Raw genomic sequence first — 26,448 nt, 5'->3', positions numbered from 1 at the left:
AACTGGATAAAACTTAAAACAGCTCTAAGGCCCAATGGAATTTCTATCAGATTCCATACAGAGTTTGCGGCTGAGTCAGGCCTTCTATCTATAATCTACCATAGCTCCCTCAGACAAAAACTGTTCATAGTATTTGGAAGAAAGCACTGGTCAAGGTGGTTAGTAGAAGTGTTCCATAAAACCACCATCCAATATCCTTGTCTGCAATTTGTTGCAGAATCTTAGAACATATTCTGAGCTCAAACATGAGGTATCTAGAACAGAATGACCTCCTCCATGTCAACAAGTAAGGATTCCAAACACGTCAATCATGTGAAACCCAACTAAAACTTTTCTCACATGACACACTAAAAACTTTGAATAAAGGAAGTCGGGTAAATGCAATATTTCTTGATATACGAAAGACATTTGACTCAGTACTGCACCTACACTTATTGGTAACAGCTCGATCATATAGTGTATGAAGTGAAATTTATGACTGGACTGAGGACTTTTTAGTAAGGAAGACACAGCATATTATCTTGGATGGAGGGTCACCGTCAGATGTAGAAGTAACCTCAGGTGTGCCCCAGGAAACTGTGTGGGACCCTTGCTGTTCATGTGGCATATTAATGACCTTGTAGACAATATTAGCAGTAACCTCAGACTTTTTGCAGATGATGCAGTTATCTATACTGAAGTACTGTCTGAAAGAAGCTGCATAAATATTCTGTCAGATCTTGATAATATTTCAAAGTGGTTCAAAGATTGGCAACTTGCTTTAAAGGTTCAGAAATGTAAAACTGTGCACTTCACATAATGGAAAAACATAATATCCTATGACTGTAATATCTATAAGTCAGAGTGGGAATTGGTCAACTCTCACAAATACCTGGGTGTAACACTTTGTAGGGATATGAAATTGAATGATTACATAGGCTCTGTTGAGGTAAATCAGGTGGTAGACAGCATTTTATTGGTGGAATTGCAATAAGTCTATAAAGGAGTAAGTTTTAGAATATTGCTTAAGCATATAGGATCTGTACCAAATAGGACTAACGGGGGATACTAAACGTATACAGAAAACAGCAGCATGAATATATGTGAGTGCAGGCTTTCTCGCGAATTTCATATATGAACTCTTCACGGGTTGTCACCTACGAGACAACGACGTTCCTCGGCTGACAACCCGTGAAGGCAGCTTGTTTGACCCTTGGATGTGTGTCACAGAGATGCTGAAGCAATTGAATTGGAAGACTCTTGAGGATAGATGTAAACTATCCTGAGAAAGTCTACAAACGAAATTTCATTTAAATGGTGACTAGTAATATACTACAACACCCTACGTACTGTACACATAGGTATCATGAGGACAAGATTAGAATAATTACAGCAAGCAGAAAGGCATTCAAGCAATCGTTCTTCCCACACTCCATATGGGAATGGAATGGGAAGAAAACTTAATAATTGGTACAACTGGACACACCCCCTACCATATACTTCACAATGGTTTGCAGAGAATGGGTGTAGATGTAGATTCAGATACAGAAGCTTGTCATGGTATGGAATGCACATAATAAAAACATTACACATTCAGTGAAACAAGTCATTTTCCCTTTTTTCCCTTAGTATATCTTGTGTCTCTCTTCCTCATCTATCACTGTTCACAGTACAATGCTACTGTTCTGGTTGTGAATTAACGCTGTGAGAAATTGAAATTGTTACACCTGTAGTGCCAATCCAATATTTATCAAACTTTGTGGACATGTTCATTAAATAATGAAAATTAAATGATTAAACTTTCATTTCATTAGGAACTGAGGTTCATCATTAACATTACCATGAGGAGTGACCCCCTTTGGGCATTAATACATTCTTGCATTTGTGTCATGGAAGCAATAGACCTCCAGACATCATCTTGAGGAATTTATTGCCATATACGAAACACATGCTGTGTCAGTTCATGAAGATTGCTGGCTGGAGGCTGCTCTGGCACTACAAGTCTTATTGCATTCCAGACAAACACTATGGGATAACAATCTGGAAATAAGGTAGACCAGTCATGGATCTATACATTCCAAAAGGCATCTGTGGCATTAATTGCAATGTGGGCTCTTGCATTATCCTGCTGGATTATACCATTTGGTATCCTGGTCCCAAAAGGTATGAGAACAGGATATACCATCCTTGGCACATACCTGTGATTACTTACTCTTGCTTCAACAATTAAAAAAACAGTTCTGTTACCACACTGTATTTGTGTAAATACGAGCTGCATGTGAATGTAGGCCGCACATAAACTTTTGTACCGAGATTACTGTAAAAAGTAAATCTCGAATATAGGCCACACTACTAAATTTACTTCTGATTATGAAATAGTACTACTATGTAAATGATGCAGACATTAAATTATGTTGCCAACCTTAAATAACAACTTCAAGTTATAGACTAAGCATTACACAAAGGTACACAGAAAGCAGGAAGCTAGATATAAATTTCATGTAGATGAAAAAAACATCGTCAGTGATGTGCAAGTGACAAGAAGCTCTTATATTCTTTGACATGTTAGTGTTCAATATGATGGCAAAAGTACAAATATCCAGATGTGGAAAAAGACTTGTTTGATTTTGTGGCTCAACAGAGGAAATATGAATGTGCTGCTACAACTGAAATGATTCAAACTGAAAGCTGCAAAACATCAGTTAAAAGAAACATTTCACCAATGGAAATTAAATTTTGTATCAGTGGGTTTGGTGATTTACGCAACAAAATAATCTATCTGTTCATCACACGACTCCAACTGCACAAAAACTGCCTCAAGTTTATGAAAACAGTTTGATATCTTTTCAGCATTACGCAAGCCAGCTTCAAAAATTTTTATTTATGCTCCCAAACAGGGAATGCAGACCAAATAAGTCTATTTTGATATGCTTTACAGCATTACAGTAAGCAGTGTAGGGGAACATACGGTAATGTGCAAATACGTACATGTGGTGCTGAAAAGCAGTGTTGCAGAGGTTTCTTTTTTCAACAACAGCTATTGTATTTGAAAACAAGATATAAGTTTTTCTGCTATTTCCTTCTTAAGTCTTTGATGGTTTACAAAAATAACTGCAATAATTTATGATGGTATTAACTTCAACACACAAGATACATGTCCATGTCATTTTGAAACTAACGATTGGTGAGCTGAGAGGAACAAATCTCATTTATCGGCTACGCCATGATTTTTCAAGCCAAAATCTAGGGAAAAAAATGTGCCCTATAGTTGCTCAAATTGGTATCCATGATTCTAGGAATGGAGACGTATGGGACTCAAAACTTGTTGCTTCCTATGTCCATTCTTCAGGTTACTAACAGAAGTACTGGCATGAATCAAGCTGCCATAAACAAGAGCACGACTCATCACTGAACACCACAGAGTTCCACTCAGTGTCCTAGATGACTTGGTTCTAAGTAAGTCTCTGTTATGTGAGGCATGGTGTGAGTGGTAAATGATGCACAGCAACTTGAGATCTCTGTGTAGCTTCCAGTACTTTGTTCCCAACAGTCTGTGGCAACATTCCACTTGTAACCTTCACTGCATTTTAGCTGTTTTCCTCTGTCTATTTGTCAGAGCCAGTCGAACTATCCTATGATCATTTTGTGTCATAGTCCATCTGGAAGGACTTGTGCATGCTCTTCTTGCCACACTATTATCCTGGGTACATCTTGTCAGCACTCTTCTGCAGTCATAGCTCCACAACCAACTGTCTGTCCTATCTTTCAGTATGAAGCTCCCATGTCCCTCACGGCAATAATTCAGGCTTTCTCAAAGTCTTAAAGATGAAGAAAAGTTGAATGTGCACATCCTCTCGGTCCCAGGAATGTCAGACAGGCCCAACAGCCATTGTGTATTCACAATATTCTTCATCTGTAGTAATGACTTTTTTCTGCCCTAAAAATAAGCTCACATAAGGATGAAATTTTAATCATTGAATCACACAGACATGTAAATAATACTGGAGTATCAGTTTTGTAGTATCTGGTCATGGTGTTTATAGTCTAACACTGTCCATTTCCATCACTGAACATCTGCTATTACTATCAAATTCGCCTTTGTTGCATAGTTGGCAATTCTGCTGATGGTCTCAATAGAGGTTCCCATTTTATGTTTGTTTGTTTGTTTATTTATTTATTTATCTGCAACATGCTCCATTACAACTTTTTGTAATTCTACGTGTGTGTGTGTGTGTGTGTGTGTGTGTGTGTGTGTGTGTGTGCAATGTTTGCTTTGCGTTATTATTATTATTATTATTATGAAAGAAGGGATAGGATGAAACACAGTGCCACCGCATAGCCTATTCCTTGCAAATAGCACCAAGGGGTCCGCCAAGCATAATGTCCCCATCCACTGGACAGATCATCAACAGTCTCACATGCCCTCACTATATGAGACACTGCAGAGGGGTTGGTTTTTAAATCAAGACACTGGTGCAAAGTCTAAACACCTTGAAGTTTACAACACCACTTCTCCTCCCATTACCGACGAAATTCTGGTGGTGAAAATTTTTTCCACCACCAGGATTCAAACTGGCTAACCCCTGGGTCGAGCAGCACTGCACAAGCATGCATTTCGTGATAGTGTGTTGTGCGCAAAGATCATTTGCCTTCAATGTAGTAAATTTTGGATTGGTTAGTATGGTTGCCTTCATAGCATTACAAAGCTTCACTACGAATCTGCCATCAGGTGGTATTCCTGTCGGCCAACTATTGAGGGTATAGTGTTTCTAGAGCCATACTGCAGCCTCTATCACTTCCTCTGTCATTGCTCTGGGTTCTGCACGCACCACTGAACTCTTCACTGCATTTAGCTGTAACAGCTTGACACTAGGAGTGCCATGTGATCCATAGAATTTCACAGGTGGCTAAGCATGTCAAAGTCTTAACTACCTCTCTATGATATTATTGAGATTCCATCCTTTGGATTGCCATAAATAACTTTTTCAGAGAAGTCAGAGTTCTCTGGGATTTGTTGGTAGGTTATAAGACCAAAGGTGTATTCAATTGGTTCGTTCTTTTATCGGAAACAGATGGAATCATTCTTGTTAACAGCCTTTATATTCTATCTATCTGTTTTAGCTAGGTGATTATAGTGTTTAAAGAAGTTCTCATCTCCACTACTACCCATGGAAAGTATACTGGCAATTCATAAATGTGCCTCATCAGCCATGTCACTGTTGTTAATGAAATTTGTGTGTGTGTGTGTGTGTGCGTGTGTGTGTGTGTGTGCGTGTGTGTGTGTGTGCGCGCACGTTCGACATGCACGCATGCATGTTAATATCTGAACTGTAAACACAAAGAGTTACCAGTGATAGTGCAGTGCTCAGTGACAAACTTATGCACTTTTTAACATGACAGAAAAAGTAGTGAATGCAAAGAATTCTGTGATGACATTCTGCTTATTGACTACATGTTCATCAACACTCATTTTGAAAATGATACCCATGCAGTGAAGAAAGCGAGTGTTGCTCCCACATCTGGCAACAACCAACCTATGGCAAACACTCACCACATGAACTCAGATATTTACTAACATTAAATTGTTAAGTTCTCAATAACAGTAAGTTAGGGATATCTATGATGTAAAACATTATACACTGAAGAGCCAAAGAAACTGGTAAACCTGCCTAATATCATGTACAGCCCCCGTGAGCACGAAGAAGTGCTGCAACATGACTTGGCGTGGACTCGACTAATGTCTGAAGTAGTGCTGGAAGGAATTAACACCATTAATCCTGCAGGGCTGTCCATAAATCCCTAAAAATATGAGGGGGTTGAGATCTCTTCTGAACAGAATATAGCAAGGCATCCTAGACATGCTACATAATGTTCATGTCTGGGGAGTTTGGTGACCAGTGGAACTGTTTAAACTCAGAAGAGTGTTCCTGGAGCCACTCTGTTGCAATTTTGGATGTGTGGGATGCCACCTTGTTTTGCTGGAATTGCCCAAGTCCGTCGGAATGTACAATGGGTGCAGGTGATCAGACAGGACACTTACGTACGTGTCACCTGTCAGAGTCGTATCAAGACATATCAGAAGTCCCCTATCACTCCAGCTGCCCCCTCCCCCTCCATTACAGAGCCTCCACCAGGTTAACAGTCCCCTGCTTACATACAGGGTCCATACCTGAGTACGACCATCCACTCAATACAATTTGAAACGAGACTCGTCTGACCAGGCAACATGTTTCCAGTCATCAATAGTCCAATGTCAGTGTTGATAGGCCCAGGAGAGGTGTAAGTATTTGTGTAGTTATCAAGGGTACACAAGTGGACCTTCGGTTCAGAAAACCCTTATCTGTGATGTTTTGTTGAATGATTTGCACGCTGACATTTGTTGGTGTCCCAGCACTGAAATCTGCAGCAATTTATGGAAGGGTTGCAACTCCATCACACTGAATGATTCTCCCCAGTCATCGTTGGTCCGGTTCTTGCAGGATCTTTTTCCGGCAGTAGTGATGTCGGAGATTTGATGTTTTACCGTATTCCGGATATTCACAGTACATTCGTGAAAAGGTCGTAAGAACAATCTCCACATCATCTTTACCACAGAGGTGCTGTGTCCTGTCGCTCCCTCGCCGACTGTAATACCACTTTCAAACTTACTTAAATCTTGATGACCTGTGGTTGCAGCAGCAGTAACTGATCTAACAACTGTGTCAGACACCTGTTGTCTTATATAGGGATTGCCAACCACAGCACCATATTCTGTCTGTTTACTTACCTCTGTATTTGAATACACATATGCATGCCTATACCAGTTTGTCTGGCACTTTAGTGCATAATTAGTACTGAGAAATTTCACTGTTCCAGCAGCACATGTACAATGTTCAGAACTAGATCCATGCCTACAGAAATATGCAAAAAAAAAAAAAAAAAAAAAACAGGATTATCTTGGAATGTACATAATCAGTTATGAGGTGTACGACATAATTAGGCCTACAATGAAGGCCACCCAGCAACTGTTGCTCTAAGACAGATGACAAAGTGGTACAACACTGGCCTCATATTCAGAAGGAAGGCGAGTCAAATTCAAATCTAGCCATCCAGATGTAGCAATATTATGAAAAGGAAAGTTGTCACTCACCATATAGCACAGATGCTGAGTTGCAGATAGGCACAACAAAAAGACTGTCATAACATAAGCTTTCAGCCAACAAGGCCTTTGTCAAAAATAGACAACAAACATGCAAGCAAACACACAAATGCAATTCACACACATAACTGCAGCCCCTTGCAGTTGAAGCCACACCGGGAGCGACGGCAGCAGTGCATAATGGGAGTGGCAACTGGGTGGGGGTAAGGAGGAGGCTGGGGCGGGAAAGGGGAGGGATAGCAGGGTAGGGGTAGGGGACAGTGAAGTACTGCTGGAGAGCATACAAGGATGGGGTGGAGAGAGGGTAGGGCAGTTAGATGCAGTTGGGAGGTCAGACAGAGAGTACAGGAGAGGTGGGTGGGGGAGGTTCGCAGAAAAGGAGAGAAGTAGCAAGAAGACTGAATGCTTTGGTGGAATGAGGGCTATGTAGTACTGGAATGGGAACAGAGAAGGGGCTGGATGGATGAGAAAAATGACTAACGAAGGCTGAGTCCAGGAGGGTTGCAGGAACACAGGATATATTGCAGGGAGAGTTACCACCTGTACAGTTAAGAAAAGCTGGTGTTGGTGCCAAGGATCCATATGGCACAGGCTGTGAAGCAGTCATTGAAATGAAGGATGTTGCGTTGGCAGCGTGCTCAGCAACAGGATGGTCCACTTGTTTCTTGGACACAATTTGTTGGTGGCCATTCATGTAGACAGTCAGTTTGTTGGTTGTCATGCCCACATAGAACGCAGCACAGCGGTTGCAGCTTAGCTTATAGATTACATGACTGTAACAATACGAGAGAAGGAAAGTTGCTACTCACCATATAGCAGAGATGCTGAGCCATGGCAGGCACAATAAAAAGATTCACACAGCCATCGCTTTCGGCCATTAAGGCCTTTGTCAGCAGTACACACATACACACACGCACACGCGCACACACACACACACACGCACGCGCACACACACACACACACGCACGCGCGCACACACACACACACACACACACACACACACTCTCTCTCTCTCTCTCTCTCTCTCTCTCTCTCTCTCTCTCTCTCTCTCTCTCTGAGACTACCTATGTGTGTGCAAGTTGCGGCTCAGCATCTCCACTAGATGGTGAGTAGCAACTTTCCTTCTCTTATATTGTTACATTACATCCTGGATCTTCCATTGTTAGATTGTATGACTGGTTTCACAGGTAGCACTGCCTTCGATGGGATAGGTGATGTTAGTTACTGGACTGGAGTAGGTGGTGGTGGGAGGATGTATGGGACAGGTTTTGCACCTGGGTCTATTACAACATGGCCTCCTTCATTTCAATAACTGCTTTGTTACATTCCATCCAGATGCAGGTTTTCTATGATTTCTCTAAATGACTTAAGGCAAATTCCAGAATAGTTCCTTTGAAAGGACATGACTGATTTACTGTCTCATCCTTCACGAAACAAGGTTGTGCTTCGTTTTTAATGAATAAATATGATGTTAAACCCTAAACTTCCTTCCTATCTTTCTAATCTTCCATCGTTCCTTCCTTCTGAGGGCTATATTAGAGCATCTAATCCACATCTCCTACCTTCTGTTCTCTGGTTAATAAATGTTAATAAATGAGCAGCACATCTAATGTTTCCATGCTCCAGCAATATTAATGTATGCATCACAGTTCTCACATCTTTGATTTTCCTTATATTTTAGGTTATGTTCGATTAAGTAATAAGAGGATGTGTTACACATAAAAAGAACACCTACTGCTCAAACTGTGATTTTACACTCAAAGTATTAATGTGTGTTAGGATAGTATACAGTAATATTTAAATAATGATTGAATATGTGACTTTTATTAATGGAATGTATGACCTGCCATACTACCTAAACAACACATCATTAAGTTCCTGCAGAAACGTGTTACACAGTTATGAATTAAGTTATCTCTTGGAGCACCTGAGTGGTATCTGACATAAGGTCTACACTATACCACCACAATCAACTTGCATTTAACAAACTTAAAGGTGCAAACCACCAGCATGGTTTCTGCATACAACACATTCTCATAGTATCCTGCAACTTCATCCTGATGGAATTACTGAAAGGAAACTAGGGGAGGATTCTCCATTGGAAGGTATGCTCTCGAGATAACGGCCCTCATAACTGTCACACAGCAATCTTTTGAAACCTCAGCGGCAACTACGAAACCCTGTATCACTGTTTAAAGTCTTACAGCCCGTAATGGCCTGTGCATGGAATTTCGTCCTTGTACTCACATGACATTTCGTATGCTCTTTAATTGGATTTTGACTAATAGTGAAATTATGGTACAACAGATTTAAAAAACAAGTTTTTAAACTTCAAACATTTCTAGGTATCGATGCATACTCTGAGCATAATTTATTAGTCCTGAAAGGCAAAGAAGCTGCAAAAAGGTAAGAAATTATGGAAATGGGGTTTGTATAAGGATTGCATAAAGAACACAGACAATAACTGAGAATCAGAGGGGGGGGGGGGGGGAAATGCAATAGAATATGAATGTGTAACTTTGAGAGATGAAATACTGAATGCAACAGAGAAACAATGGGATGAAAAGACAAGACACAGAATTAATCCTTGGATAATATGAGAGATGATATAAGTACACAATAGTGTCCTGCCCCTCCAATCCCTTCCCCCTCCCCCTCCTCCCCCAGACACATCATGCTAGTACTGAGCAATACTGTCTCTAGCCTTGATACTAGCCACAACTCAGGTATGCCAAAATCCAACAGAATCCACTTCCTGATGATCAGATCCTGCAGAGTTAAAAAACTGTAAGAATTATGATTGCTATGTTTCACCCGCTATTCTGTTCAGTTCCAGGTATTTTCTATGGAATTAAGCTTGGAGAACCTAGCAATAATGGAAATTACCTAGTGGAACAATATGTAACATAAGAGAAAGGGGACCTCATATATAGTCACTGTTTTGTTACATGTGCCTATGCACTACACATCAATCTATTTTAGGTGAGTGGTTGTGTTTTCCTTATTTTTCAGATTGGGTGATTTGGTACTTTAGTCAGGCTGTGATAAGATGCTTGAGTCTTAGGAGCATCCAGCAACCTACTCGGCATGAAGATGTAGACAGAAGGGAGATACCGGTCACAAAGAATGTTGAAATAAACAGGTTCACGATAACCTGAATGAGTGAATCTAGGTCATGTATGAAAACCACACCCAAAACATTCCAGAAACACCTCCAGCCTAAACTGCACACTCCACTTACACTGCAGTTTAAACGCTTCCATGGGCTGTTGGTGCAGTCACCACCTTGCATTATTTGACAAAGGGACAAAATCAGACCATACTTCCTGTCAGCTGCTATCTAGTTTCTGTGTTGTTGTGTGTAACTTTATGTGTCCCTATAAGCAGGGGTCTTTGATGAAGTTCATGTCTTCAAATGTTTGAAGTATGCAGTTCCCTTCCAATGTTTGACTGGAACCTAAATGACACAGACATTCATTTACTGGGAGCGGCAATTCCTGTTAGAATTGAACCTTTTGTCATTGAAAAGGCATGACATGATCTCCAGTTCCTGTTGGTTAGGATATTTTTACAGCCACTCTTCTTACACTATTACACACAGCTGCAAGTGATATCACATTCCTCATAGACAAACTGGACAGTTCGCATAGATGCATCAACAAACTGGATATCTTCATTCAAATTATTGTCACGGGCATGTCCAAATACAAAGAGACACATACACATTACTTCACTGCCATAACCCATGCCAGCAGTAGAAAGTCACATGCCACCACGTACCAGCTCTACACCATTTCCAGAGCACCAAAACGAACACAGTGCTTTTTTAATGAGATAACTAATATTTTATTCCACAATCTTGTTTAATAGATGGAAGGAGAAAATATAAAAATGTAACAAATGAAGCAGATAAAATGGAATAAGGTTGTCTAGAAAGAAAAACTGACACAAAATACAAAATGGCAAAGCAGAAATTGCTAAAGGAAAATGCAGAGTTGTCAAACAAAGAATGACTAAAAGAAATATAGGTGCACTTACAGAAAAATTAAAGCAACAGGAGAAGCAGCTAAATGATCATCATGCTCTCAGATGGTAAGCAGCACTAAGCAAAGAAGGGAATAACAAAACTGGACAGAATACTTAGGAATCCTATACGAAGGAAAGAAACAGGACAACAAGATTATAGAAATGGAACAGGAAGCAGATGAAGATGAAATGGGCCACAAGCAATAGTACGAAAAGATTTGATGGTGTACTAAAAGATGTACATCAAAACAAGGCAGATGGAGCACACGAGATTCACTCAGTAGAATTAAGACCTTAGACAGAACCACTCACAACAAAATGGTTCTTCTGATACATAGGATATATGAAACAGGCAAAATAACCTACGACTTCAAAAGGATTGTAATAATCCCAATACTACAGTAGGTATATGTGACTATCACTGAATCATCAGTTCAATAAGTCATAGTAACACAAAATTAACACAAACTACCTGCAAAATAATGGAACAATTTGTAGAAGCTACTTGACCACACAACTTATCTTAAATGATTGAGAAGAAAGACAAACCTGTATTTATAGTATGTGAAGATTTAGAAAAAGAATTTGACAATTTTGGCTAAACACACTACAGTCAAACCTTGATATAACGAATTTCATGGGACCATGAAGATTAAATTGTTGTACCAGGGTTATTGTTATAATGAGGTTTTGTTACTGTGACTCGGAGCAAGGAGCCATGTTTTCGTGGCTGAGAAGTACATTACTGTAGTACTTTTTCTGATGAAAAATTATGTTAAAAGACAAATAATGAAATATATTTTGTTCACTTTATTTATTAATACTGTACCTGTAGAATTCCTACTTTTGTGTACAGAAATATTCACTGTTTCTTTTTTATTAAAGATTATCTTGTGAATATTGTCTTTATCTCCTGTAATGCAATCAATTGCTGCACTGAAACACTGAGGACTGAAGATGCTACTTGCTGAATGGTTTTCAACTGACCTATTAGCTCCATCAGAGGAAAGGGATTCAAACTTATCACATCACTGTCATTGTCACAATCTTCAGCAGGTGTATTACCCTTTAACTACTCGATGATAGATTTGACTGGATATGCTTCAAACACCAATGCCTCATTATCCATTGACAAGTATTCAACTACTGTAGCACCTACGGTGTTACCAGTAACTGTTGGATAAATCTCCAGATCACTTTGAATATCATCCTGCATTATTTCATCCACCACAACATTCTCACCAACATCTTCACTTGCAGAAAGTCTTGCATTTTTCTAGCAGTTCGCAATCACATTCGGCTGTACACTGTTCCAGGAACTAGCAATCATGTCACAAGCCTGCTTCACAATGAGACTGTAGGGATTGCTCACCTTTCTTTCAATGTTTGCTATCACATGTTGAAATAAATGTGACTGGTATTTTGTTTTAAGGCTCTTAATTATCCCCACATCTAGTGGCTTACGAATCAAAGTACAGTTCAGGGGGCAGTAGCATAGTTCAACATTCTTCAACACTGGCATGTTGTTATGCACACTACAGTTATCCACCAGCAATGTAATTTTCTTATTCTTCATTGACATCTCATTATCAAGCAAAAGCAGCCACTAATTAAAAAGAGTAGACGTCATCCATGCTTTTTGATTTGTCTTTTAATTGACTGCAATGAAAGAAATCACATTTACAATATGACTGTAGCAAAACATTACAGCTGAAGCTACACTGTACTGAATTAATTTATAAATTAAAGGAATTTATGTACTGTCTTACTGGTAAGCTTCTTACATTTTTGAAGCACCGTGGTTTGCTGATCGTCAGATAACCAGTGGTGTCAATTTGTGTGTCCCTGATGCGTTGCTGCAGAGAACAGTTAGGCATACTTTAGACTACTTCCCTCCTTTACACTTTTCTCCTCTAAAGGCCATCATATTCTCTGCCATCAGATGATAAAACAGTCTCATCTGATCTGGATTGTCCAAGTTTTAAGGATTGTATTTTTCTAACAGTTTACACAGTGTTTTTCCTGAAAAATTCTGCATCACCTAAAGGTGCTGATTTTTCTTCTCCTGAAATCACTTTAAAAATGATACCATGCCTGTTCTTAAATCCTTGCAACCATCCATTACTTGCCTTAAAATTAGAATCACCAAGCAACTTAGCAAACTTTAAGGCTTTTTGACAGACTATTAATTGGTACATTCTGCGGACGCATCTCTTTAAACCATCGCAGTTTAGCACTGTCCACATCGTCAGCAGCAGCCGTCTTCATTCTTTTTCTTGAAGGGTTAAATTTGCCACCTACAAAATTTTCTTCAATTTCTTTTCGTTTTTTAGGGATGGTAACCAACACTGATTGTGCAAGTCTATACTTCCTTGCCACGTCTATTTGTTTCATTTCGTTATCAATGTCTTTGAAAACCTCAATTTTCGTCTCCAACCTTATTTGTTTCCAAGTTCTAGCCATTGTCCAAATTAGGGAAGTCCAAATCATTTACATCAACTTTCACAGATTGCAAAAATCATGAAGATAAGCTGCATATGAGCCCAACAAAACACTTCTCTCTACTATTGAAGCTCAACAATGGACAAACTAAACACTCTTTCACACGAAGGAGCTCTTTGATGTTTGCCACTGAGCACAGCTCACCCGCAGCTGTATGGTATTCTCTTTGCTGCTTGAAATAAATTCAGTATTGTAGTATGTAGCGAAGTTTCTGGAAATAAATTGCCAAAATTCTAGTAGCTAAATAAACAATACCTACTGCTGTAGTGAGCTTCTTAGAAGTAGGAAATGTAAATTCCTCAAAATTTTGTCTTAGGTATAACAGGGTGTTGCTAAATTTACTTCATTGTTGTAATGAGGGGTAATTAACATAGTACATATAGGAAATCAGCCAGGGCCATATAAAACTACACTGTACCCAGGAGTATCATTGTATGGGTAATCGTTATACAGAGGTTTGACTGTATTTGAAATTCTCAAGACATACACGATAAAATATAGGGAATTAAAGGCTATCTACAGCTTATACAGAACTCAAATTATATAATAGCTGGAGCAGATGAAAAGGAGGCAGAAGTTATAAAGCCGAGAGACAGAGTTGCAGCCTACTCCTAACAAGATTCAATCTGTAGAGACCAAGCAATAAAGGAAAACAAGCACAAATCTGGAACAAGAATTAATTAAACTTCAAGAAGAAATGGAAACTTCAAGGTTTGCTGATACCATCATAATTCTATCAAGTATGGCAAAGGGCCCGGAACATCAAATAGAACAGATTATTATTTCCTGTTAACTCACGTCTATTGAATTTATTAATCACAAAATTTTCTATATGGACTTTATTAATTGTATTTATTTATGATCACAATTTTGTCAGTTGTGTCACTCTCAAGCAATAGCTGCAATGACACACAATTGCTAAAACAAACGATATCAGATTGTATCACTACATTTGCTTGTTTTTTTCTTTTTAAATAGTACGTTGTTACGGCTGTCACTTGAGAATTCACAACTGACAAAATCACAATTGCAAATGAGTAAAATTAAGAATAGTCTACAAAGGAAATGTTGTCATTTCTAAAGAGGAATGGACAATGTCCTGAAAAAGAGGTTATAACAAAATCAAATAATGGAAACTCCAGGTAGGAATATCAACAGTGAAGGAAAAGGCAATTTGGTACTTACTGTAAAAAAAAGACACATTAAGTTGCTGACAGGCAGAGAGAGAGAGAGAGAGAGAGAGAGAGAGAGAGAGAGAGAGAGAGATTTTGTGTGTGTGTGTGTGTGTGTGTGTGTGTGTGTGTGTGTGTGTGTGTGTGTGTGTGTGTGTTTTACTGATAAAGATTGGGGCTGAAAAATTTATGCAAGGGTCTTAATTGTGCCTGTCTGCAACTTAACATGTCTTCTTCATATTAAGTAGCAATCTGTCTTTTCCTAAATTGTTAAACGAGGTTATAAGATGAACAGAGAAGTAAAACAAAAGTAATGGACAGCAGCTAAATTAAATCAAGTGATGCTGAAAGAATGAGATTAGGAAATGAGAGACTAAAAGTTGTAGATAAGTATTTCCATTATGACAGCAAAATAAAAGATGACTGAAATAAAGAGGTTATAAAATACAGACCATTAACACCAATAAATATGGTTCTGAGAAAGAGAAGTTTTTTAAAACTGAATATAAGTTCAAGTATTAGAAAATCTTTTTTTCTGAAGTTTGGCATTTTAAGGAAGTGAAATGGGGATGATAAGCAGTATAGGCAAGAGGATAATAGAAGCTTACAAAATGTGGTGCTACAGAAGAATGCTGAAGACTAGACAGATTGAGTAACTAATGAAGAGATACCAAATTAAAGAAAGAGAAAAAGAACTCTGTGCCAGAACTTAAATAACAATGATCAAATTAAATTTCAAGTGAACTTTGGCACAAAGGATACAAAATAAGTTTCATATAGCCTTTAAAAAAAAAAATCGCAACCTACTAGTAAGAATGCTTTGCAGCATGTAGGACTTGAAGAAGTTACTCGGAGTTACAAAGCAACAAATTTAGAAATAACACTAACACAATAAATTATTTTTATCTGAGTTATCAGGATTCTGAAGCTAAAAATCCCTGTTGAAAACAGTGTCAATACTGAAACTGAAGCCTGTTCTTACAATTATTATTGTTTAGTAAGTATTACACATTTAAGAAATGTGAATTACTTAACGCACAAAGCCATAACTATACTGCCCCACCACTGCTGCCCAACTATTCAGTCAAGAAGAAAAAGGGAAGCAGACAGAGAACTTAGAGGAAGATACAGACAGAGAAAAACTCCAAAAGAACCTAGAAGTAAATAAAACTGTGGAAACTGAGCAAAATGAGGAGAAAGAAACAAACATAGCATACAAGAGCAATGTAAGTTACAGCCACGTGAATGGCAACTGCTGCCACAAAAAATACAAAATAGGCTTCTACCATTCTTTGTTCATTTGATCCAGGAATCATTTTTTAGTTTGTTGTTTGTACATATGATATAAGACAAGCGTAAACATAATTAATTTACAATGACAACAGTCACTGTGACTACACAGTCAATACAATCAAAGTACATAATAATATAAACTGACTTACCACATTGCTTCTACACGCAATAGTGGTAGTAAGTGAGACAACATGATCAACGCATAATAAATTATAGTGTGAAATGACACAATAAATAATTAACATATCTGGCAAACGAGGTTTACTTACTATGATGTTTTAGAAATTCAGAGCCAGAGCAGAAGCAGTGGTCAAGAAAGAACTGTTTCAACTTTACATTAAGTGCATTTAATACTGTTATGTATTTTAAGTAAGAAGGCATATGGTTATATAATTCTGGTGTAATACACCCCTTTTCTGCATAAGCTTGTATGTGCGGTATTTATATGTAGGTTCAGTTTCTGTCTAGTTTTACATGGATGTATATCATAGTTATGTTTGAAGAATTTTTTTTAAGATGCTCCCTTTTGTAAACATTAGAATTTCATATATATACAAACAAACCAGAGACAGTATTTTCAGATTTTTAACAAGAGGTCTACAGGAAGCCCTGCATTTAGCTTTCTTTATTACCCAGATAATCTTTTTCTGCTTCTTAAACGGTCAACTGGGCCAGCTAGCAAAAACCATCATAGTTTTGGTGGATTGTAAACATTACTGTAATGCATAATATATATTCAGTACACTGAAACACAAATAAATTTTACTCATCTACACTCCTGGTCATTAAAATTTGATCAGGGAAGACAGCTAACAATGAAATTTTACTTATTATAAGTATACAGTGAGTAGGAAGAATACAAGTTTCAGTTTGTCAGTGATTTGGGGTATACAGGGCGCAAAATTTAGTACGCAGAGGTGCCACCTCTAACAGCAACAATGGCTCTCATCCAGATGGCAGACGGGCACCAAATTGAAAGAGCTTGGATGACAGATATGGGTATGTCATGTGTAACAATATCAATGTCAATCTGGAAATGTTCTTTCTACTTGGAGCCTCTACATACTTATACACTAATCATTATGCTGGATGCAGAAACTGGACTCATCCTAAGATGCATCTTGGTGCCACACCTGTGCCCAGTGTTGTTGTTTGGTGCACTATTGTTAGTGGCTGAGTGGTTCTAGGCACTACAGTCTGGAACCGCGCGACCGCATCAGTCACAGGTTCGAATCCGGAATCGGGCATGGATGTGTGTGATGTCCTTAGGTTAGTTAGGTTTAAGTAGTTCTAAGTTCTAGGGGACTGATGACCTCAGAAGTTAAGTCCCATAATGCTCAGAGCCATTTGAACCATTTTTTGCACTACTGTCAGTCCATCTTTCTCTGCTAACAAGTAAGGGAAGCTGCAACAATTCTCACTGTGCTAACAGTTTTTAATGCTCCACATTTTGTCATGCTCTTTGTATGGATACTCTGTAAACAACCCCTTTTCTTCTGAAGGTACTTAACACGTCTGTAAAATACTGCATGGATGAGCAAATAATACGTCTCTCCTTTCAGCCACTAGTCAAATGGGACCACAGAAATCCTCCATGCAACAGAATATAGTTCTCCTAAATCCATAGATCCCATACTTAAATGACAGTCTTGGGACCTCAACCAATGCAAGCAGCAATACCGAAGAAACTGCAGCCTACTTAGATGAAGATCCTGCCATTTTAAAGTCAGGCACATGCTGATAGAAGTTCCTTCCCCTTACATAATGTGTAATAAGATTTTTTCACGAACAATCCACATTCAAATGTGATTTCTGAATTAGAAAACAACTGTATAATCTTTCCCTGCACATACAGAATGTAGGTGGTTTAATACCTACCTACATTTTGCGGTTTTACTGAAATTATAACAATTTGCATATCCAGGCATACAGTGAACATCAAGCCAATTTGATGTTCATAGCATGCTGCCTTCATGGTGCTGCAATTTTTAGCCTCTACATGTAGTTCTACTCTGACAGATGTAATATTCTTGAACTAAATAAAGGCCATGAACATTTTAAATAACATTCATCAACTAACCCTTGCAATGCTAATGCAGTAAAACAATACTTTGTTGGATTAGCAACAATACAACGAAAAGGATAGATTGCTCCTTACCATAAAGCTGACACATTAAGCTGCCGACATGCGCAATAAAAAGTTTGTCACACATTGAGTTTTTAGCCAAAGTCTTCTTCGGAAAACTAAACACACACATACACACACACACACACACACACACACACACACACACACACACACACGCACACGCACATTAGCATGCACACCTCATGCAAACGACTGCTACCTCTGGCTACTGTGGCCAAAATGCAATTCTCGCATTGAACGAAAGTAAAAGCAGCAATCCGTAGAGGGGTGGAGAAGGGGGAGGTATAGTACGGTACTGGTAAGGCGGATGGGAACAGAGGGGGAAAAAAAGAAGAGTGCTGTCTGGCAGAGAATGCACAATTTGATGGCGGCAGGGCAATGCTGCCAAGTGCAATGCCAGAAGGCTGTGGGGGAGGGAGAGAGGAGGAAATGGGAAGTGGAAAGGAAAAGGAGAACGAAAGGGGAAAAAAACAGTGAGTGCAGTGGCACAGAGTAGTGCACAATGAGGGTGAGGGGACAAGAATTGGGAGGAGGTTACAGGACAGAGGCGGCACACATTGTTGAGTGAACAGTGTGGAGATAGTAGGTTACTGTAGGTTTAGCTTCAGATAATTTCAGGAGCACAGAATGTGTTTTAATGGTAACTCCCATCTGCACATTTCACAAAAACTGGTGGTGGAGTGGAAGATCCAGGTATCCCAGGTAGACAAGTAATCAAGTATGTTACATTCAGCTGCCTGTTGTGCCACAGGGTGGTCCACTTTGCTCTTGGCCACAGTTAGGCGGTGGCAATTCCCTGCTATCCCTCCCCCTGCCCCACCAAATGGTTCAAATGGCTCTGAGCACTATGAGACTTAACATCTATGGTCATCAGTCCCCTAGAACTTAGAACTACTTAAACCTAACTAACCTAAGGACAACACACAACACCCAGCCATCACGACACAGAGAAAATCCTTAACCCCGCCGGGAATTGAACCCGGGAACGGGAAGCGAGAACGCTACCGCACGACCACGAGATGTGGGCCCCTGCCCCACCCCATTACAATGTGTGTGTGTGTGTGTGTGTGTGTGTGTGTGTGTGTGTCCTTTCCTGAAGAAGGCTTTAGCCAAAAGCTCAATGTGTAACACTTTTCATTGTGCCTGTCTGCAATTCAATGTATCACAATGTATCCTCTTTATGGTGAGCAGCAATCTATCCTTATCATAATAGTGTTAAGTTTACAATAATGATTTTATCTTCCATCATTACAGGTACTTTTCATCTCTCTGAATATATAATCACATACAACAGAAAGTTATGTTCTGCTGAATAATTATAAGGCATCACAAACGATGTAATCAAATGTATCTGTTTTATCTGTTAAAAGGATTATTCTTACCTCTTCTTTGCAGAACACTTTTGTTTTATTTGGTTCCAAATTTACATCTAAAAGGTCTGCAGGAAGAGTTACAGATACAACACAGATAGGATACTTCCTCTGAGGAAATTTTGGGCCAAAATACTGTTTGATGATTTTTGTGGTTACCTGCAACATTCAAGAAAATTTCTATAAATTTATGTACCTTCGGCAGCACAAAAAGCGGACCACCGCTGAATTCCAATGTGTAGGCTGCACCTGACTGTATGCAACAAAAATAGCATGGCTGTGTTATATGTCCTCTAAACCCTCCGTAGTACAGTCTTTGCAGCAGTCAGTCCAGAAGTAAACCAATACCATCATACAATAAATGTTAGGAAACGTTGTAAGAGAGGAGACAGTCCTTAATGCTTGTAAAATAAACTTCATTACAAAGAGATACTGAAGAAGTCTCATTACAATCATTAAATGACAAGACAAGCTGTTGTTCATGATACTAACTTGAACCCATTGTTAACCAAAAAATGCTCGCACATCTGATCAAGACTCGACTAGGCATAAAGAGACGTAAAATATCAAAGTGTTCACCAGTATCAGTTTACAAGGCTGAATATCCGAACAAGGAAATAATGACTATACGTTTAGTACTGCATTGGGAACTACATGAAGCTTATATTGCTCCTGAGAAATAACCACAAAAGGTATGTACAAAAATGCTGTGCTCAAGTGTGAAACGCCATGAAGTAAAGCTGTGGTGGTGGACAGGAAGTAGAACCAAGTACCTATATGTATTGTTAACTAAGCACAATCAGATGTCAGATATTAAATATGTCCACCAATAGCAGGATATTGGAACCTAAAATGATGATAAAAAAGATTTTTGCCTGTCAGGGATTCGAAGCCGGCACCTTTCACTATTTTCTTATACTTACGAATAGACACAAAGTACTTATTGTTTCTTCACCAGTAGTGAGATGTGCACGTTTCGCCAAAGGTAGGCCAACAAATAGTTCTGTGCTGTCTGGGACTCCAACCTTGCGCATAGCGTCATCGTCGAGCCCGTACGAAGAGTTGTCAACTACCAAATTCCCTTTCCTAGCAGTTAGGATCATGCCATTTGTATATACCTTGGCCTCATAAGCAAACAACGACATGATGGGATAGTATCATCTCAAAGGGTTTAAATCCACAGAAGATTTGAAATCAGAGCTCTAATTGCAGTCCTGTGCCAATATTTTCAGAATCTTGGAGTCACTTAAAATACGAAATGAATGTTGCATGGTGTTACATGAAGACTGGTTCGTGAACTAAAATAACATTACCAGTGTAAGAAAGCTTACTAGAGACAGAGTTTCTGCAGGCAGCGACTTCCAGCTCTGATGGTCAAAACTAATCCAACTCCGTTGCACTCAGTAACAAACAGACATATTTAATGTGCTTTGGAAACATGGCACTGTCCTGTGTTCTTTACCTGGTGTTACTGGAGGTGAAGAGGGTATGTTCGTATCTGTTAAAAATTGCTACCCCCAGCAGCTATTACAAGCCATTACAAAGTAGGCGCAACCCAACCAACCACTGAATTTCACACGTGTTAGAACTGCGTGTTTTCATAATGGGGATGCAGCACAAGGTACGTGATCTGTTGACTTCCACTTGAGCTGCTGTTTTGAATAACTTATCCAATGGTCAAGTGCTCTACCATCTGGGCTACTCAAGCACGACTCACAACCCGTCCTCACAGCTTCAGTTCCAGCAATAACTAGTCTCCTACCCTCCAAACTTCACAGAAGCTCTGCTGCAGACCATGCAGAACTACAAGGTGTACAACTTTGCTTCTGCCGTTTTCTGATAGGTGACGACAATGGTAAGTAGCGGTCGAAAGAAACAGATCACAGACATCAGGCAGTTAGCTTGGACCTCGGTCAACATAACCTCATTCAAACATCAGACGATTTGTGTCTGCATCATAAAGTTGTTCTTGATTGAAACTGTCAGTTTACAAGCCTAGTTCTCGACATTCGTGAGAGGTGTTACTGCTTTGTTTCAATACGAAGAAAACAGCAGCTGAGTCTCATCGAATGCTCTCAGGTACATACGGTAAAAACGCTATTAGTGAAAGAACGTGTTGTAAGTTGTTTCAAAGCTTCAAAAACGGTGATTTTACCAACGTACACCGGCAAAGTGGTGGAAGAGAGAATGTTTTCGAATATTATGCAGAATTGGAGACATTTCTGAGTGAAGACGCATGTCAGACCCAAGAAGAATTGGCACGATTTGTGGGAGTGACACAGAACGCCATTTCAAAATGTCTCAAGGCTATGGGCATGATTCAGAAAGAAGGAACTCGGGTCCCGTGTGAGATGAAACCAAGAGATGTTGAATGGCATTTGTGTGCTTGTGAACAGTAGCTTCAGAGACAAAAACAGGAGGGATTTCTGCATCACATTGTGACAGGGGACAAATAATGGGTTTATTATGATAACCCTAAACGCAAAAAATCATGGGGATATCCCGGCCATGCTTCCACGTCAATGGCCAAACAGAATATTCACTGCTCCAAGATCATACTCTGTATTTGGTGGGACCAGCTTGGCGTCGTGTACTATGAGGTGTTAAAACCAAGTGAAACAATCACAGGTGATCATTATCGAACGCAATTAATGCGTTTGAGCAGAGCATTAAAAGACAAACACCCACATTACAGCACGATAAAGTGATTTTGCAGCATGACAATGCTTGACCTCACATTGCAAAAAGAGGTCAAAATGTACTTGGAAACGTTAAAATGGAAAGTCAAAGCCTCAAATGTTGGGGAAAAAAATGGCAGAAGCAAAGTTGTACACCTTGTAGCTCTCCTGGAAGAAAGGATATTGCGGAGACATGGCTTGGCCAAAGCCTGGGGGATGTTTCCACAATGAAATTTTCACTCTGCAGTGCAGTGCGTGCTGATATGAAACTTCCTGGCAGATTCAAGCTGTGCGCCAGACCAAGACTTGAACTACGGACCTTTGCCTTTCACGGGCAAGTGCTCTATCATGTGAGTTACCGAAGTACGACTCACGACCTGTCCTCACAGCTTCAATTCCACCAGTACCTTGTCTCCTACCTTCCAAACTTCACAGAATTCCTGGAAGAAAGGATACTGCGGGGGGGACAATTTTAATCTGCCATAAGATTCATATCAGCACACACTCTGCTGCAGAGTGAAAATTACATTCTGAATAACCTGTTTGTTGTCTGGTAGTCAACGTAATGCAGTGCCAATGTAAAGCCATGATATCAAACCCACCCTTTTCCTCTCTTTTTAAGCCATATTCCGTCTCTCTAGTAAGATCATCAGTCTGACAGATGGTCAGAGACAGTTTCGTTCATTTTCTAACCAGCCAATAATAGAAACACATGTTTGTAAAAGGATAGTGGGTGTCTGTCATGGTAAGACCAATTTCAGCACCATCAGCCAGAGGCCACTTGATACAGACCGCCAAACTATGCTTCAGCATGATCCTTTCCAATTTTGTATGGTATGTTACTATAAAGCATATTTAACTATGGTCTTATTTTCTTCAAGTTGGTAGTGTAGCTCATGCCAAGACAAATGGAATATTTCTCATTTTTGACATTATGAGGAGCGTTGTTCATGCATTAGAAAGCAGAGCCTGAAACGGAGTAAAGATTAATATTTATGACATTATGTCCTGTCTGTGTTTAGTAAAAGGCTGAAATCAATGTAGGCAATTAGAAATGCCTGTGGCCTCTGAGGAGTGAATGCTATTAACAAAGTCAGGTTGTGTCATTTCAAGTATGATCATTTTTTAGATAAATTAATCACCATGTTCATGAAGACAAATGGGCATTCATAAAAGACTTTCCTGTGATTTACTACTATGGTCAATGACAGTGTATCTCATAATTCACAGATGTGATGATCAATTAACCTTCAAGCAACATTTGCGTTCACTAGTCATATTGAGATAAAAGAAAGGAAGGAAGATTATTGTACAACATCTCGTCGAAAACATGATTACAAATATATAAATCCATAAATAAGTAAATAAATGGTGATGCGAAGTACTGTGTGGTAACTTCATAAGGAGAACATCAAAATGGCAAAAATGTGAAATACTTATCCTGTCCTGGCACGAGCTATACTACAAATTTGAACAAAATACGACCATAGTTATATATGCTTATAGCAACATGCCATACAAAATTGTCATGGAGCATGCTGAAACATAGTGTTGTATCATCTGCAAAGTTACATAATGTTATACTTGCTAATTCAAGTACAGTGCTGGAGATCATAGGCTCTATGCCTAATGCATCATGATCACTTCAGCGGACACCGATCTGCATGAAGCAGCTGCTGGCTGATGGTGCTGAAATTGGTCTTACTATGATAGACACCCACAAACTATTTCACAAACATATTTCTGCAAGATTTTTCTATTACTGGCTGGTTAGAAAATGAACAAAACTGTCTCTGAGCTTCTATCAAATTGAAGCTATCAGCAGACAGATGGAATATGGCTTAAAAAAAGAAATAAAAGGACGGGTTTGATATCATGGCTTTTCATTGGCACTGCATGATGTTGGCTACTAGACCACGGATATGTTATTCACAACAGCAGCTCAAGTGGAATTAAACACTTTTTGTACCAAGTGCTGCGTACCCCTTATGACACAAATATGATGCAAATACATGCGAAATTCGACGGTTGGTTGGACTGATGGTAGATTGTAGGAGTTAAGGCGAGGGTGCCGGGCATACCAGTTCTTAACAGACACTAACATATCCCCTTCCCCTCCAGTAATGCCAAGTAGAGAACAGAGGACAGTGCCCTGGTTCCAAATTAAACATGTCCATTCACTACCGAGTGGAACAGAGTAGAATTAGTTTTGGCTGTCAAAGGAGACAGTCACTGCTTGCAGAAACTCTTGTCTCTAATAAGCTCTCTTACACTAGTTAACATTATTTAAGTTCATGAAACAGTCATCAAATAAGGTCATACAACCTTCATTTCTTATTTTAAATGACCTTCAGCTTTGAAAATACTGACACTGGACTGCGTTTTGATCTCAGATTCCAATTTTTCCCTGGGTTTGAACCCTTTGAGATGATACTGTCCCATCATTTCCTCATGATGCCAAACTCCTCCAGGTCTCTAAGAATGGTGTAATTCCAACTACTTGTGAAAGAGAATTTGACAGCTGACACCTCTTCGTGTGGAGACAACAACGACTACATGTGCGGGGTTGGAGACCTAGGCAACACAGAATTATTCATTGCATTACCTCTAGCCACATATGTGCACACTTCACTGGTGAAGAAACAAAAATGTTTCATGTCTATTTGTAACTATAAGGCAATAGCAAAAGCTGCCTGGTTCGAATCACAGCCAGGCAAAAATTATTTGTATCGTCATTTCAGGTTCCAGTATCACCCTAATGGTGAACATATTTGATATCTGGCATCTGATTGTGCTTAATCAACAATACAAGTATGTACTGGGTTCTACTCCTGTCCTTCACCCAACTTTACTTCATCGTGTTTCATGCTTGTGTGTGTTGTATCCAGAAAGTGTGGAACCACAAAGATTGAAGGCTTGTGTTGAAAAAAAAGAATGTTTAATCTGTCAATTGAAGTTCATGTAAGATCTGAATGCAAACACTGTCAGATGGAATTGTGCACTGAGTCCCTATCACAATCAAACAACACTGTCACATGTCCATAGTTACAAGTGGTGTATCTAAACAGTTCACGAGACTGCAACCTGACTTTGCACCTCTGTCCATGGCGGGATGTGTACTTTTTAACAAGTCCAGGTGCATATAAGTACACAGGCCGCTGGTGAGACCACAGTGGCATGGCATGGCGTGATTGGCCCGTAGTTGGTAGGTTGTTATTTTCCTTATGTGCCCTGACTGTCGTTGCTGGGGCTACTGTGGAAGCAGCTTAGGAGTGATTGTGCCTGCACTTTTAAGACACGGTGGTGCCGCTGCCTATTGACCATGAGCTGAATAAAGTCTGATACCTGACCATGAAGCACTGTGAGCAATGGTGCGGTCATTGATGATACTGCAGTGAATGGCACTTTTTTACATACCTTATCTCGTTACTTCTCAAGAGTAATATAAGCTTCATGTGGTTACCAGTGCAGTGCTAGAAGTATTGCCATTATTTACAGATTTGGGCATTTAGTCTTGTAAACTGACACTAGTGAGCACTTTGATATTATACATCTCTTTACGTTTAGTCAGTTCTCGATTAGACACACAAACTTTGTTTGGTTATCAGTGGGTTCAAATTTGGATCACGAACAACAACTCTTTATGCCATTTAATGAGTGTGGTAAGACTTTTGAAGTGCCACTTATTGTAATGAAGTTTAATTTACAAGTGTTAGGGATGGTCTCATCTCTAATAATGTATTTTATAATATTTGTTGTATTTTGGTATTAGTTTACATCTGGATTGAACACCATATTGAGCATTTTCCTCTTGTCTTGTGGTAATCACTGTGTATAGTCAAATAACTGTACCCCACAGGGTTTCAGCATTTAGAGGACCTAGGACAGAGATACAGTATGTAAGTTGCATTCAGCAGTGGCCCACTTTTTGTGTTGTCAAGTCTACATGCTTCACACAAAAATCCAAAATTATTAGAAACTAGAAATATTGTTACTAACAACCAGACATTTCTCACTTATTGTCAAATAAAACAACCAAAAGGAAACAGCTGAAGTTCTGTAATAACTGGTAGAAAAATTACCTACACATCTGACACCTCACTGTATTTGTTTCAGACTAGTTACTCTTTTACAATATGCC

General features: G+C 39.3%; 1 protein-coding gene across 3 annotated transcripts in view; it reads right to left on the bottom strand.

Moving 5' to 3' along the window:
• The window catches only part of LOC126268207 (PMS1 protein homolog 1-like), a 111,976-nt gene that overhangs the window by 49,683 nt on the left and 35,845 nt on the right, over positions 1–26,448 (bottom strand). For all 3 annotated transcript variants that reach the window (XR_007549113.1, XM_049973835.1, XM_049973834.1), the window contains exon 6: positions 19,642–19,788. Coding sequence is in view for 2 of the 3 variants with exons in the window: in XM_049973835.1 (XP_049829792.1) it covers positions 19,642–19,788 (147 nt within the window). In the remaining variant the exon portion in view is untranslated. The remainder of the gene's footprint in view (positions 1–19,641; positions 19,789–26,448) is intronic.

The sequence above is a fragment of the Schistocerca gregaria genome, chromosome 4 (assembly GCF_023897955.1).
Source record: "Schistocerca gregaria isolate iqSchGreg1 chromosome 4, iqSchGreg1.2, whole genome shotgun sequence".
Classification (NCBI taxonomy): Eukaryota; Metazoa; Arthropoda; class Insecta; order Orthoptera; family Acrididae; genus Schistocerca; species Schistocerca gregaria.
The sequence above is the reverse complement of the archived record's forward strand: the minus strand, read 5'-3'. Positions and strand labels throughout refer to the sequence as shown.